General features: G+C 37.1%; 1 protein-coding gene across 2 annotated transcripts; it reads left to right on the top strand.

The window, feature by feature from the left end:
• Positions 1 to 2,929: 2,929 nt before the first annotated feature.
• On the top strand, positions 2,930 to 14,283 carry LOC124298082 (nuclear pore complex protein Nup153). Of its 2 annotated transcripts, XM_046749667.1 has the most exons (8): positions 2,930 to 3,164; positions 3,984 to 4,277; positions 4,371 to 4,683; positions 4,867 to 5,476; positions 5,588 to 8,723; positions 9,779 to 9,906; positions 10,047 to 10,169; positions 10,624 to 14,283. In XM_046749667.1, exons 1-7 carry the CDS (start codon positions 3,096 to 3,098, stop codon positions 10,135 to 10,137), a joined length of 4,641 nt encoding a protein of 1,546 aa, XP_046605623.1. In that variant the 5' UTR covers positions 2,930 to 3,095; the 3' UTR covers positions 10,138 to 10,169; positions 10,624 to 14,283. The 2 variants fall into 2 exon arrangements, with proteins under 2 accessions (XP_046605623.1, XP_046605622.1); XM_046749666.1 differs by having other exon boundaries at positions 10,047 to 14,283.
• Positions 14,284 to 14,982: the final 699 nt, after the last annotated feature.

Below are 14,982 nucleotides of genomic sequence, written 5' to 3'. Positions count from 1 at the left end.
ATGCATAGGTTTGAGGTTATTTCGAGAATAGCTTATAAGCTTGAAATATAATTTTTTCCAAATCCTTAAATAATTTTGCAGCATCAAAGACAACTTAGATCGCACAAATTTTTGAACTGAAGCTTTTTAATTTTGTACAGTACTTATCGGCCCGTCATTCAGACGAATCAATATAAAGAACCTTTGAAATTCGTAACCAATTGTATGAACTGTACATTATATGACCTGCCTGTATAATAGTCTTTTTCGATACTAGTGCGCGAAGGTGGCAATGCCCGCACAAGCGTGAAGGCGCAGCATGAGCCCGGAGACGAATTGAAGGGCGAGTGTGGCGCATTCACGCGAGATAGGCATTGCCAACTTTCGCACGTGTATCGAACTGATCGAACTCTATTTTTTGCTACACCTGTAATGGAAAGTCCGACATACACGATTATTTTTACACGAAACCACTGCACGATGTCTGTTCAGTGACGATGCAGCGATGTCGAGCACGGCAAAGAGTGACAAACTATTCCATCGGTGGGGCTAGTGCAGCTGTTTGCGAAATACGCAACTGTGGATAAAAGCGCGACGGTCTTTTTCGCACACCGCTAGCAATGTGCGAAGGTTCATCTTATACCGCCGGCAATGTGCGAAGGTTTTTTTCTCACACCCCTAGTAATGCGCGAAAGTTTTTCTCGCACATGTGTATAAAAGACTACTTTCGGTGCTTGTAAATGGTGCATAAAAATGGACTTTCCACGCAGGTGTTGCAAAAAATTAATTGTAAGATTAGCAAGTGCATATGTGTTCCGTGCAATCGTTGCGGTATATCTCGAGATTCGGTATTCTGTTCAGTAAACTGTAGGTCCTCGAATGCAGTTTTCGGTTTGACTGATGTACGTGTATTTGAATTGAAAGTTTAAAAGTAAGATTTTGGGAAAATATGAGGGATCTACGTTATGTGGAAGATCGTGCTCATTTGATTTTTCATGTTTTTTTCGACTCATTTTTTTTGAATTTGTGAAGAATCACGTCGTAGGACTTCGATTCTTATTTCTTTCCTAAAACTTATATTCAACTCAAAGATCACGATCCATAACACAACGATATATCAACCGGGAATCTTATTCTTCTAAATCAAAAGTTCATAATATTAAATTATAACTATTTTATGAGATTTACAGATCCTGTACCTGGTGAAACTTGACTTCCAGGACTAGTGGTCCTTGATCCGGTGAAACTTGACTTCCAGGACTAGCGCTATGTAGTTCCTGTGCTCCAGGTTCTTTACCTGCTGGATCTTGACTTTCATCACTCGCGCTCAGCTGTAGGATCACCTGGTAGTTACAGTTTTCTATTGATACTGATTCAATTATGAAATCCTACATCGGCTAATTCCGTAAGGTTGTATCTGCCAAAAATTCGATAATACAATAACTCGCAGTATGTATAATACATGGTAAGTAATGTATAATAATTAATGTGTTCCTCAATAAGTCTTATAACAATATTTTTGTACTTGAAGCTTACGACGTTGGAGATTTTGAAAATATTACGTCCCTTCAGAAATCCTATTTTTTTAGAAAGGATAGAGAAAGTATGTTAGCGATGTATACATGTTGGTGTGTAGTACATAAATGAAATAGTAATTAGTAATCCTTCTACATACATGAGATATATAATTTATTATTAGTTCGTCTGTCCATTTTAACTCTTATTCATTCAAAATTGCCGGCGATGGTCTTACAATTAGTTGATATCCAAACAGCCGTGGAGCAGTACGTACGTATACGGCAAGATCGTGGGAACGTTTATTTAGCGAGTTTAATTTATTGTCTAAAATGTTATTCAGTGAGTGTATTTGACTAACAAAGTAAAATGTATCTACGTTTCAGGAAACAATAGAAAAATTCAGGAATAATAACAAAAAAAAAAATGGAAACTAGCGAAAACGCATCTATCGGTCAGTTGCTAATATAGTACACAGACAGACGAATGGCACGTTGTAAACATAGTGGAGATGTGACTTTGACCTGGTGCGATTTTTCCAAGCGTAAAAGTGGCGCATTTCACACAGCGACAAACAAAATATTATTTTATGCAGTTTGAGAGAAACTTGCTACGCGTTATATCTCAAAAGTTTAAGTAGTTTGCTGATCGTCATTATGTGGACGTCGGAATTCACCAGGTAGACTATCATGTATACTATATAAGTACATTACGATGTATACGAGTTATCACGTAGTCGGTTAAATTTAAAAATTTTACGCATATATGGTAAACCACTAACAGTAAAGCTTATCGAATCGAGTGAGCGAGCGTGGCGAGCGAGGGTTTTACATCTAGTTGATATTACGATTGATGTAAGCAATGATAAAAGAAGTAAATTTTATTCGTGATAGATCAGAATTTTTAAAAAAAATTTATAAAAGTAAAAAATGGACTGAGCGCCATCTTCCTCATAACGTAGAACATGCATATTTGGACAGAACCTTTCTTTTAACCTAAACGAACGTTTTAGAGGGTGCCATGGTGGAAAATCGTAAATAATATTTTTCGAAATTCCCTAATATATCGGTGTTAAAACCACGGTCTCATATACAGGTCTGGCAACTCGGTCAAAATTTCAGTGGTGGGGGTGTCCTCTTATTGAAGCACCGATCGCTTCGCCTAGTGACCACGAGTGTCGCTGCGATAAAGGATGCAGGCTGTGTGAGAGAGACAGAAACAGGTTAAACCACATATCCTGCATCCCGTGCTGCATCCCTCTATCGGAGCGACACTCGTGGTCACTAAGCGAAGCGATCGGTGCTTCAATAAGAGCACATACCCCCACCACCGAAGTTGTCAGAGTATGTAAGACCCATGTGGTTAAAACTCGCTCTATCGTCTAGTTATCGGCAATATCGATAGTCGAGGCGGCGAGAGTCGATCCGCGGTGTCACGTGTCCACGAGCCAACGGGAAGCTTGACCCCTCACGGTGGTGGAGGAACCGCCATATTTTCTCGTGGTTTCGTCGTGAAAGTTGGACGATGTGAGGTGTCAGTTTGATATGCAGTAATCTAAATTAATGTGAGTGTGTAATAATAAACAAGTAAATGGTGCGATCATGGCAAAAGGAGGTAACAGTTTGAACAACAAACGTTCGAGGAACGCCAAGCCCTACGACGCAAACAACGTGAGTAGAAATTCGTTCCGAGGTCTCGGCCACTGGCCTCCCGCGACAAAAGTTGCCTTCCAACGGTCCTTCGCGCGTTTCCCAAAATAGACATGATTTTAAAACGTGCTCCGAGTAACGATCGAACCGATTGCAATATCCTTCCCAATCCCCGGCAATCAAATTCGATCAAATATTATACTTGACAAAGTTTTACCCGCATCAAATAACCTCAAACTCGATAGGCGCACACCCACGGCGGAATTTATCGTCATTCAAAACGTTCTAACCTTGAAATGCTGCATGGGTTCTTGGACAATTGTTCAATTTCTTACACCGATTCTTGTATCTAATAACAATAATTTTTACCGTGCTTAAAGCCGTCGAGCTCGTTACGTTAATTTTATCTATAAATTACATAATTAATTGAATTTCTTCTTCTAACTCTCGAAATCCGATATTCTCAATATCTCTGTTGGCTAGTTCTAGCTTGAATTATTATCACACATTATAGTACATGCAATTTGGCACATTGCAACAATTTACACTGTCTTGTATATCTGATATATCAACCACAAGCTATTTATGTCTGTCAAGATAAACATTCAATGTTTAGTTATATATTACTTCCTATGTCGAAATGCGATTGAAATTCTCGTTTTACTTCCACTTAATATTTATAGTATCTAGAGTTACTTCAGCCTTCAGTTAGTCTTTGAACAAATCTAAGCTTAAAATATGAGCCTCAGTTAATCTTGCCGTCTAAATGATTTTTCCCAAAAAACCTGATATTTTTATAAACTCCCTTGAATAATGCTAATTGCTATTTTTTATTGCCAGTCTTTCGTGAAAAAAGTCGCTACGAAAGTCACAGATTTGATACCGCAGAGATCGTGGATAAGCAAATGGTTCAATTCGTCGCAAGATAATGGCGACATGTTAAATGATGAGGAGAACCTCGAGGGCTCTGAGAATGAGCAGGAGTCACAGCAACCTCCGCCTTCAAAACGGCCACGGATTCGTATGGATGTAACTCACCCCCCCGGAACATTCAATATACAGCCAAGAAGTAGAATTCCAGATAATGAGGAGGTCGACCCTCGAAAAGAAGATTACATTGTCCACAATGAAACTGTAATTATTTAAATGTTCATTTCTGTTCCTTTACTCGTACCATTATTTATTATCTATAAATATTCTTTATTAATTATATTTACGAATTTTCAGACAACCGATTTCCTAGAACCTTCAGTAGCTGGAACTAGTGGGGTTCGTCGTCTAGTGGCATCGACGCCTGCAATCCAATCAGAAATTGGCAGTACGAGCAATCAAAGGAACAGGACAAAGTTCATTTCGTTAACATCGCCACAAAATAACGGTACGGCTAATGGAACAGACGATAATTCAGAGTCCAGTGAGAGCACAAGCGGATGCAGCTCTCTCATACCACAAGTCAACAGGCAAGAAGCACCCTCAAGTCTGGGGTACAACAGATCGTCAACAAACAGAAAGAGATACAATGAAGATAAACTAAACTATAGTAAGTCTGAAAATTTGAGTAATTGTCGATTATAGGTTTATTCAAGAAGTAATCGGGCATTGATTTATTTTCAATAGTGGACCAATGGGCTCTTGATCACTCTAAAAATTTGGTTAAAGCACGAAACTTTGCCTACATATCTTTTATTTCAGGTTTTCATGTCTTCGGTTTCTGTGTTTGCAGCAAATCACCTACAGTCCCCACGGTCCCTGTTTTTGGATAGCAATCCTAGGGATTCGTTGAGCAGTCGGAAGCCGAGCTTCAATGTGTCAATAATGAATAATTCTCTTGAACGAGGACAGTCCTCGTCTCCGTTTTACAACGGCAATACCACGTTTGGAGGAGCCAACATGGCAGGATTCCAACGCCGAGGACGTACGTTGTTCAATAGTACAAATGAACTTCAATTGAAAGTACCAAACCGAACCAACATTCAAGTAAAGTCACCAAATGTAACTGGTACCGATTCATCAGCCATGAGTCAAACTGCTAAAAGAATATTGGAAGCACTGGAGCATTTTTCATCCCCCATATTGGATGCTAAAAAAATTCCCATGAATGCAAACAATAGCTCGTCTCTGATCGGTGGCAGGAAACGGCAGAGGGAGGAAGGTTGTACTCCCTTGGCTCGGGTAGGTCTGCGTCATTTGACTAGGGAACTTACCGTACCTACAGTGCCAGATCTCCTGAAGCTTAGACGTAGACAGAGATTACAAGACACCACAGTAGCGGCTAGGAGAATCGTTTCGGCTCGCAGTGCCCCTCCACCATCTCCCCAGGAATACAGATTGAGGTACATTCCGATTGATTTGATACAAGTTTTTAATGAACAGTGCTTTTCGTTTGAGTTCTTTTGTACATTGAGCAATTTTTAATCTATTTAATTTCATTTTTTGTGTTGTAGATCGGACGATGAAGAGAAGTCTAAATACTCGGGCAAGGTTAAAAGTAAAGGTAAAACCGACTTGGATCAAGACTATGTGACCGATGCAGTCAACTTACCAAGCGTTACGCTGCCTATTAGTACTTTACCAACTTTTGATATAAAGCTACCAGTAATCACCAGTAACATGGCCAAAGGAGTGAAAGATGAATTATTCAAGTTCTCTAGCCCAATAAAAGTGACGGACACGACTAGGAATTTAAAATCTATCAATAACTTTACCTTCAGCAAACCAATCAATGCCAGTGTTAAAGAATCCGCAGAGGGTGGTCATTCACTTTCGAGAACATTGAGTTCAGAATCTGATACTTTGCCAGCTAGATTTTCGTCTAGTAATAATTTCATGTGGTCCAAGACCTCGACAGCCCCGAAATTGAAGGAAAAACCCAAAGAGGACGTGGTTGTAGATGGAATCAAAACGTCCAGTAAGTTAAAAACAGGCAGCGTTATGGATGTTTTGGGAAAGAAATCAGACCTACTTACAGATGCCAACAAACCTGTAGTTGGCATGTGGGAATGTAACCAGTGTTTGTTGAAGAACAACCAACACGAGCCTCAGTGCATTGGTTGTAAAGCTTCCAAGTCACTTTGCAAAAGTGAAAAGACAACAGAACATACACCGGAATCGTCACCGCTTACCGTTACACAGTCCAAGCCTGTGACCACCGATTGTTTCGGATCACAGTTCAAAATGAGCGGCAATCATTGGGAGTGCCCCAATTGTGCAACATCGAACAAACAAACTGATGTCAAATGCACGTTGTGCGCTATGTCTAAATCTGAAAGCATTAAGGCTCCGACTATCGGTTCTACATCCAGTATTGTTCCTGAATCAGTAAAATCCGATTTAATGGAAAAATTTAAACCTCCTGAAGGATCGTGGGAATGTCCTGGTTGTATGCTCCGAAATCATTCATCTGTCGAAACTTGCCCTTGCTGCAACGCTTCAAAGCCTGGCTCCCTCAAGATCAGCCCTAAAAGAGTACCTGCCACATCAGAATTGTTGACTACCATTTCGAATCCCGGTGGAAATCAGTTGGCCAATAACACTGATTCTGTGGAGAAAACAAAGTCGACCAATGAAGATTTATGGGAGTGCTTGAAATGTAAACAGAAAAATTCTAGAGCCACTTTAATCTGTCCATGTTTTAGTACTTCGAAATCCGATTCTACAAGTACACCGGCGTTAGGATTTGGTGACAAGTTTAAGAAACCTGAGGGAGCTTGGACGTGTGACGATTGCATGGTACAGAATAAAGCAGACGTTATCGAATGCGTAGCTTGTAGTGCTGTGAGACCCGGTTCAAAGAAGGTAGCAAAATCAACGTCAGCCACAGGTAGTGGGTCGAATGTACAGTTCAGTTTTGGAGTACCCGAGAATGCTGGAGGTTTCAAATTTGGAATTGACAAAAGTGATGAAAAAGTTGACGCGAATAAGCCTGTCCCTTCGTCGACAGGTTTTACCTTTGGCGCTAAGACAGACTCACCCAAAGCTGGCGGATTTACCTTTGGTGTACCTCAGAATTCTTCAGGATTCACGTTCGGTGTTGTGGATAATGAGAAAAATAAATTAGAACAGAAATCGGACACTAAGGAAACTGATGCTGTTCAAAATGTGTCGAAAAAACGTTCATTGAATGTCGAAGAACCGAAGAATCAAGCTCCGTTCTCATTTGGTATACCCAAAACGGAAGAGGCAAAATCATCTCCAGAAAAACAATTTGCATTTGGAGCGCAACCAGTAGCTAACACTTCTACAAAGCAATCATTTTCCTTTGGAGCGGTGAAAACTGAGGCACCTGTTAACAAAAAAGACACATTACCAGAAGTTTACATAACTGTTTCAAACACAGAATCCCAGAAATTAAATTTTTCAGCACCAACTAGCGACGCTCCAACAGCAATCTTGGCCAATGATCAATCTAGTTCAATAACAACAAAATTATCTATCAATACAGATATTACCAAATCTGCAGAAAATCCCACATTTGGCACAATAAATGTGCCTGTTTCACTTAGCAGTGGGTCAACAGTTACGACAACTGCAGCCAGCGTCCCGACGCCCGGACTCTTCACGTTTGGTTCTGCAACGACGATTCCAAATCAACCGACGACAGTTCCGAGTCAAGTGGTGCAAAGTTTTGGTCAAATTCCAGTATCAGCTCCAACATCAGTGCCGACGCCTTCAATGTTTGTTTTCGGATCCACCAAGCAGGCGAGTACAATAGCCGCCACAACACATCCTGATAAATCTGAAATTGTATCTTTTGGCTCGACCAATAGCCCTGCGTTTAATGCCATCACTTCCGCGCCACGTTTCGAAGGTAACGAAAATAAGCAAGCACCGTCGTTTGGCATGACGGACAACAAGCCTGCCCCGCTTTTTGGAGCGGGCGAAACAAAGGCTCCAGTTTTTGGAGCTGCTCAGGATAATAACAAAATGATACCAGCGTTTGGAAGTATCAAAAAGACAGCATCAACATCGGTGTTTAACTCCACAACGCCAGCATTTGGAGCCTCTTCTTCTACCCCTGCATTCGGAACTGCAGCCCCGGCGTTCGGAACAACGTCTACACCTGCATTTGGGACCAATCCGACACCGAGTATTTTCGGGACGTCGAAACCAGTGGAAACTGCACCGTCTTCCACTTCTGGGTTGTTTGCATTTGGTGGAAGTTCTACTCAACCTAGCGCGTCTCAAGCTTCCAGTGGATTCAATTTCTCGCAAAACCCAACTCCGGCGTCTGTGCAACCTATGGCTCAAAAATCTTTGTTCGCATTTGGAAATACTAGCACCAACACACAGCAGTCTGACGGTACCGGGTTTGGAGCTGCCACCAACTTCAATCCACCTGCCGCCTCGGATACAACTGCGGGAACTTTTGTATTCAATACTCCCAAGCCAGACGCAGCCCCACCATTTTCCCTAATTGCGCCTACTTCCACATCGATATTTGGCACTCCTCAGGCTGCTCCTACTTTTGGTCAGAGTCAATCAACGTCGGCGTTTGGTTCTGTGGCTCCGACTCCCAATGCTGGTTTCAACTTTGGAGGCTCCGCTACTCCTGCGCCTTCCGGATTCAACTTTGGTGGAGCAGTAAGTACTATTTTAACTTCCAGCTTAAATAAACATTAATGACATGAGACAAAAGGTTACTTTAGACATAAAATTGGTCAGGGAAAAGTTGAAAAGGTTGAACTCTAGTCCAGAACGACCTGAATTAGTCAACGTACTCTAAGTCGGATTAGCATCATTTACTAATTTTTTTTGACGTCATAAGAGCATTCCGAGGTGTATGAAATAATTCATGCTTGTTCCTCTAGATTTCCATAATGTGCGTTACTTTTTCGTTAAAAGTAAAAATATCGATTAGCTTAGCAATAAAGTAAAATAATGCAATGCGCTGTTATCCCTAGTTCTAATTAAAATGTGGAAACGTATTGTATTCTTTTTTTTATTTTTTTTTTCCTGTTTTAGAAATTCGTGCCTTTAAAAGAGTAATAAGAATATCTAAAAATATTCAAGAAAAATTGACAATTTTCGGAGCTATTTCTATTTGTTTATAAAAAGAAATTGTATTTTCTCGGAGAAAATTTTTTTTTTTTTCATATCCTGCAACTGCGTATCGAAAACTAGCCCCTTAATTTACTGATTTTCGCGGATTGCTCGTTACTCCAAAGCCATGAGTTGCAGCCACCTGAGGTTTGCGAGAACCGTCAGGGGAATATCTGAATAACATTTCAGGTGATTTTCAAAAGCCGTGTGTTAACAATTCTGTTAATCACATGGAATGAACGAAAACGTGGACATTTACGGTCTTTTTGCACTTTAGGGCTGAACTAACTAAGGTAAAAAACTTTGTTAGGAATCATTACTTGGGAGGTGATTGGGGGATGAGAAAATTTTCAGCCACAGGAAGTGGGTTTTTAATTGTTTAACAATTTTTTCTCCCAATCGAAAACTATCTAAAACGCGTTATGTTCAGTTAAGTTTGATGTAGTTGTGAAAAAATCAGCTGAAACACCTCTTTCCAGAATAGAATTTGGTCCATTCTTCATATAATCCGAATGAACCGGTCTTTATCTGTTTGTTTCTAGTAGGTTTATATGGTTGTTAACGCGATGGTTGACTAATTAAAATTATTAACATAGGCAACAGCTGCTGCGCCCACTGGCGGTTTTCCATTCAACGCACCGAACTCGAATCAGGGTGTTGCCTTCAATCCCAACACGCCACCGACGTTCAACTTCACTGGCGGCAGTGCACCAACAGCATTCAAGTATGTATAAGAACGAATTTTCTTTGCATTAAAACTGATTATGTTTTTTCTCTCTTGATCACGAATCGAGTGGATTTTTAACCGTGAAAAGTCTGCGGCATTTTCACATTAATAAATATTATCGAAATATTCATTTTCAGTGCTGTACCTCAGACTATACCTCAGGCTACAACCCAGGCAACACCGCAAAGAAAATTCAAAAAAGCAGTTCGGAGAACACAGCCTCGGTAGACGAGGAGTGTAACGCACATGCGATTGTGTCGGTACTGTATAATAAATTAACTAAAAAAACTTATGAAATTTATTACATCAGTGTGGGTGAAATGCCAAGCATTCGTGTAAAAATATACCTAAGAACATTAAACAAACTAATTAAAAAGGAAAAAAAAAAAAACCATTCAACCAGAAATGTGCTCGAATAGCGACGACGACGACGATGACGACAACTACGACGACTAGGACAACCACTTGTGTTCCGCGCAGCAAGAACTAATGTATAAATTATTTAAATAATGTCTACGATAACAATCGGCAGAAGTAATAAGCTTTCAGTTTTGGCATGAAGCCAGTTTTTACCGATGCAGACAAGCCGTGACGCGATACGTGTATCGTTACGCCGAGTTTGCTTTGACGTGTTTTCTTTTTTTTTTCTCTCTCTCTCCTTCATTTTTCTGTTTTCTTTATCCTTGATTCTTTTTTGCAATTAATTTTACGCAGGTTTCTAGATGAAGGAAGCAAAAAAGAAATTGGAAAGAAAACTCAAAAAGTCAAGGATAACAATTATGAAACATGATACGACAGGGCAAAATTAATTTTGCTGAAAACGGTGAAACTTACAATATATATATATATATCTCTTATTGTAAGAGATTCACAGAGCTAAGCACAGAAGAATTGCATGCAATTAATACGAGACGATAGGCAGGAGCGTGTATCAGGCAACCTGCTCAGGTAAGTATAAGTCATTCGCATAACTCACGACAAAGTGGGTCCCAGTGAAAAACTCGACATGGGTATTTTTTTGTTTTTTTGTTATAATGTACCTTGCGACGGTGAGATATGAAATATGAAAATAAAAATATGCATAATTATTTAACTATTGATCGTTTCGTGGTTTTCACTTTTCCTGCTATCATCGTCTGGTGTCTCAAGTTCTAATCATATGTATGTATATTAAAGTCTGTTATAAAGAAGAGAAAATATGTCGTGAGTTCAGCGAATAAAATATAAACCGGAATACCATCATATATATATATATATGTATAGGTATATCGATTCGCAAAATATCCGATATCCATATTTTTAGTTAGGTAGTATCGCGGTCAGTTTTAACAATATTCGGTAAAATTGGCCCACGCATAGTGTATCATAAATACACTTGGAGGAAAAAAAAAAAGTGGCATTCAGATAAAGTACAAACGAATTACGATTACCAAAAAAGAAGGGGGGGGGGGGGGGGGGGGGGCGTTTTGTGTCATTTGTGTATTCGAGATTGTATATTTTTCTTATGTATAAAATGAAAAGAAAAACGAAAGACTAAAGATGAATTGTTGATGAAAACTATTAAGATAATAATTCTGAATGCCGCTTTGTTAGTAATTTAAGTATAATAATAATAATAATAATTAAAAAAAACTATGTTGTGTGTTTTATCATAGGATGAATGAAGGATAATCAAAGCGTGTAAGGTCAACCTAAATGATAACAATAAGTAAAAAAAAAAAAAAAAAAACTAACAAAAAAAAACAAAACAAAAGACCATGGGACTTCTAAAATAGTATTTATATTTTTTATTTTCTATTCTTACAATCAGTAAACCAACCTGCCGAATGAGCAACTAGATTTATTTAAGATATCTAATCCCTTTCCTCTTTGTAATTATCTTTTTCGTTTTTCTTACTCTGAAATAAGGTAGGATATAAGTAGGAGACAAAAAAAAATTATTCTTTCTTAGCAACGAGAAGAAACAAAAAGAGAACTTGCCGAAGTTAATTATGTAAAATCGTAAAATCTAAATCCTTGCAGAGGTCCCAAGGTGCTGGATAAAGTAGTTAGCCAATGTAATGGTGATTAATGAATCAATATTCAGCCATATAATACATTTTATTTAATAATAAGTATAGCGTTATGTCTACATATAATAATAATAATAGTAATGGTAATAATAATAATACGACTTAGGTTTAAGGTATAATGACAGTGGCCAGTAATAACTCGGCACATTTTATATGACTCGGCCATGTAGCATGTAGGTTTGAAAAGAAGAAAATGCAAAACCCTGTTACACATTGTTGTGCTATAATTCATTGTTATATATTTTTTACACCTAAGTTTTAGGACGTAATAATACACACACACATACACACTCATCCCAAAAAAAAAAAAAATATATATAAAAAATTGAAGTTCTTAGTTCTTGTAACAATATTATAATACAGTGAATGTTAATATCGCGTGTCTCTCAACTCTCAGTAATATATATTCATATATATTACGATAAGCTTTTAACCATCCGTACTCAATACACATTTGCACAAGGTGACACACCGTGAAACAGACGAGAGATTTGTGTGTTCGCAAAGGAAAAAGAAAAAATAATAACAATTTCTATTTCTCATCTACCGTACTTCCATTCCAGTTTATTAATTCAATGATTGGACCATTCTTCAAACAGTGTATATACATCATTTAAAATAGTTGTCACGTTAGTAGCATGTTGTTTCCGAGTCTGTAGACTTTAATATTATTTCATGCCAGGTTCAATATTCGATACTCGGTCTTATAAGTCTTCGTTTTTTTTTTAGTAGAAAACGAAATACATGTATGTTATCAGGATGTTTCATTCCTTCATCTACTTCATCTACTACGTCTTTGGTTGTGAAATCGTGGATATCGATTGATTTTAAAACTCATTTTCTACTTTACGTGGAAACAATTTGAAGAATTTACGTACTCTGCAAATAAGTGAGATCACTTTTTCTACGTTTCTCATTAATTGTAGTATTATGTCATAGCAAAGTTGCTAGCAACGTGATTAAGTATAAATTTACTTGGCAACTGTACGTTAAGACCGGCTATGATCCAGGTTTTTTCATCAATCATTGAAATACATGGACTGAAGATCGGAAATGCCTGATTTACTTCTAAAAATATATATATATATATGTATATCTATATATATATATAATAGAAGATAACATATTAGTACTATAGATATAAATGACGAATAAAAGAAGTTAAAAAAAAAAAAAAAAAATAAAACAAACAACTTGCTGGTAAAGTGACAATGAGCCGAGTTATTAACTAGCGACACTGTCTTAAGAAGAAAGAAAAAGAAAATAATAAACTGTGAACATTCTCTGTATAGGCTGTGTCCTCCGTTTGTAAACGTGAAAAGTATAATTTAACGTTGTACAAACGGATTTCGAAATTATTCAATTATATTTACCGTCGTGTGCCAGGAATACGTATGCATTTAATAATTTTTCAATTATACATATACGGCCTTAAAGTTTTTTAACGACAAAGAAAGAAAGAAACAAAACAAAAAAAAAAAAAAAAAAAGAAAAAAAAAGAAAGAAAATGCAAACGTATTTACTTTGGGGGTATTATTGAATTATCTAAATAATGAATTTTATTGGAATTGTTTTATAGCGTTTTATACTCTCATCTAGCGTCTAGGGAAAATTTTCCTGTTTTATATAATTATAACGCATAGTAAGAAAATGTATGATAATTTTGAAAATTATTAGAAGTAGATACGCAACAGATTGATATTATACTGGCAACTTTAACATTTAAAATCACTTTGAATACAGAAGAAATACCGACCGTTGGAAAGATTTTCTTTTTTCGGATGTGATTGTAAAACCGGTGTACATTCTTGTTGTTGTTGTTGTTGTTGTTGTGTTTTTTTTTTTTTGTTAATTTTTTTTTTTTTTTATGATTTATTTAGTCAAAGACAACGTAACTTTCTACCTGTGGATGTACACGGAGTATAGATTGACGTTGTTTATCTCAGCATTTTTTAAACTGTATATCGAGAGTTTGTTATGAAATAAGTCCAATGAATGATTGAAGAAAACAAAGAGAAAAACGAAAGAAAGAAAGAAAAATCTAATGATTATATTGTGGGAGAATGTTCACCGTACGCTTATAGTTATGTGTAAAAAGTTTTCATTTTTTCCCCGAACCATAGGATAAAGTAGACAACAGTGTTAATAAAATGTTCGGTGTTTCTCAACTGAAAAATGGTATAGCGGTTAAAATATCGAACACAAAGACAAATGATGTAATATTAACGAAAAAAAAAAAAAACAGGAAACAATAAAAGAGGCAACATTTTTTATTTTCTGCAATAACATGACAATGTGTGTTGAAAAAAAAAAAAGCAAAAGAAAAAACTTGAAGTCATACGCAGGTCATGTATTGAAACAAATAATAGTCGGATCTAAATTAAGAATATGGTTCTATAATTTTTGCAATTTCTTAGGTTCCGTCATGAGAAATGTTCTGATCCTATTCATAGATTTTATTTTACCCTGCTTAGCTATGAATATATATTACGATTATAGTAATTGTATTCCGCCCGATTATAAAAACAGTATATATATATACCAGATGTATTGAACAGCGGTGAAATAATTATAATAACAATAATAATAGTAATAATAAATAATGGTAATTATATAAATTTCTAGAGTTAGTCGATAATGATTCTATGTTAATTACTGATTTAACAATGAACTGAAGTAATATGTATGTATAATCGGAAAGATAACGGAAGAAAATTTTACAATTTGCAAAATTATATAAACATTTCTGTGTTACGCTTCCAATGAAGATTTCTAATGTACATCATTATCTCATATACATATTATAACATCCGACAAAGAGGTAGCTTTTCTGGTTGCGCAAAAGGAAACCTTTCATCATTTTTAATTTCGAACTTAATTTTCTTTCTCATTCGATTTGTTTAAATTATTATTATACATATTTTTCTTTTCTTTTTTTTTACTTCCGTTTTGTTTTCAATCTGAAGGACGATATGAAATACACACTGAGACGCAAGAAAGT

The sequence above is a fragment of the Neodiprion virginianus genome, chromosome 2 (genome assembly GCF_021901495.1).
Source record: "Neodiprion virginianus isolate iyNeoVirg1 chromosome 2, iyNeoVirg1.1, whole genome shotgun sequence".
NCBI lineage: Eukaryota > Metazoa > Arthropoda > Insecta > Hymenoptera > Diprionidae > Neodiprion > Neodiprion virginianus.
This window is presented reverse-complemented; position numbering and strand designations above follow the sequence as displayed.

What these genes read in the sequence shown, in the direction of transcription:
- LOC124298082 (XM_046749667.1), top strand. Translation starts at nt 3,096, where the DNA reads ATGGCAAAAGGAGGTAACAGTTTGAACAACAAACGTTCGAGGAACGCC. An exon ending in AGCCCTACGACGCAAACAAC is followed by an intron (nt 3,165 to 3,983) that starts GTGAGTAGAAAT and finishes TTTTATTGCCAG; the next exon opens with TCTTTCGTGAAAAAAGTCGC. An exon ending in AGTGCACCAACAGCATTCAA is followed by an intron (nt 9,907 to 10,046) that starts GTATGTATAAGA and finishes ATTCATTTTCAG; the next exon opens with TGCTGTACCTCAGACTATAC.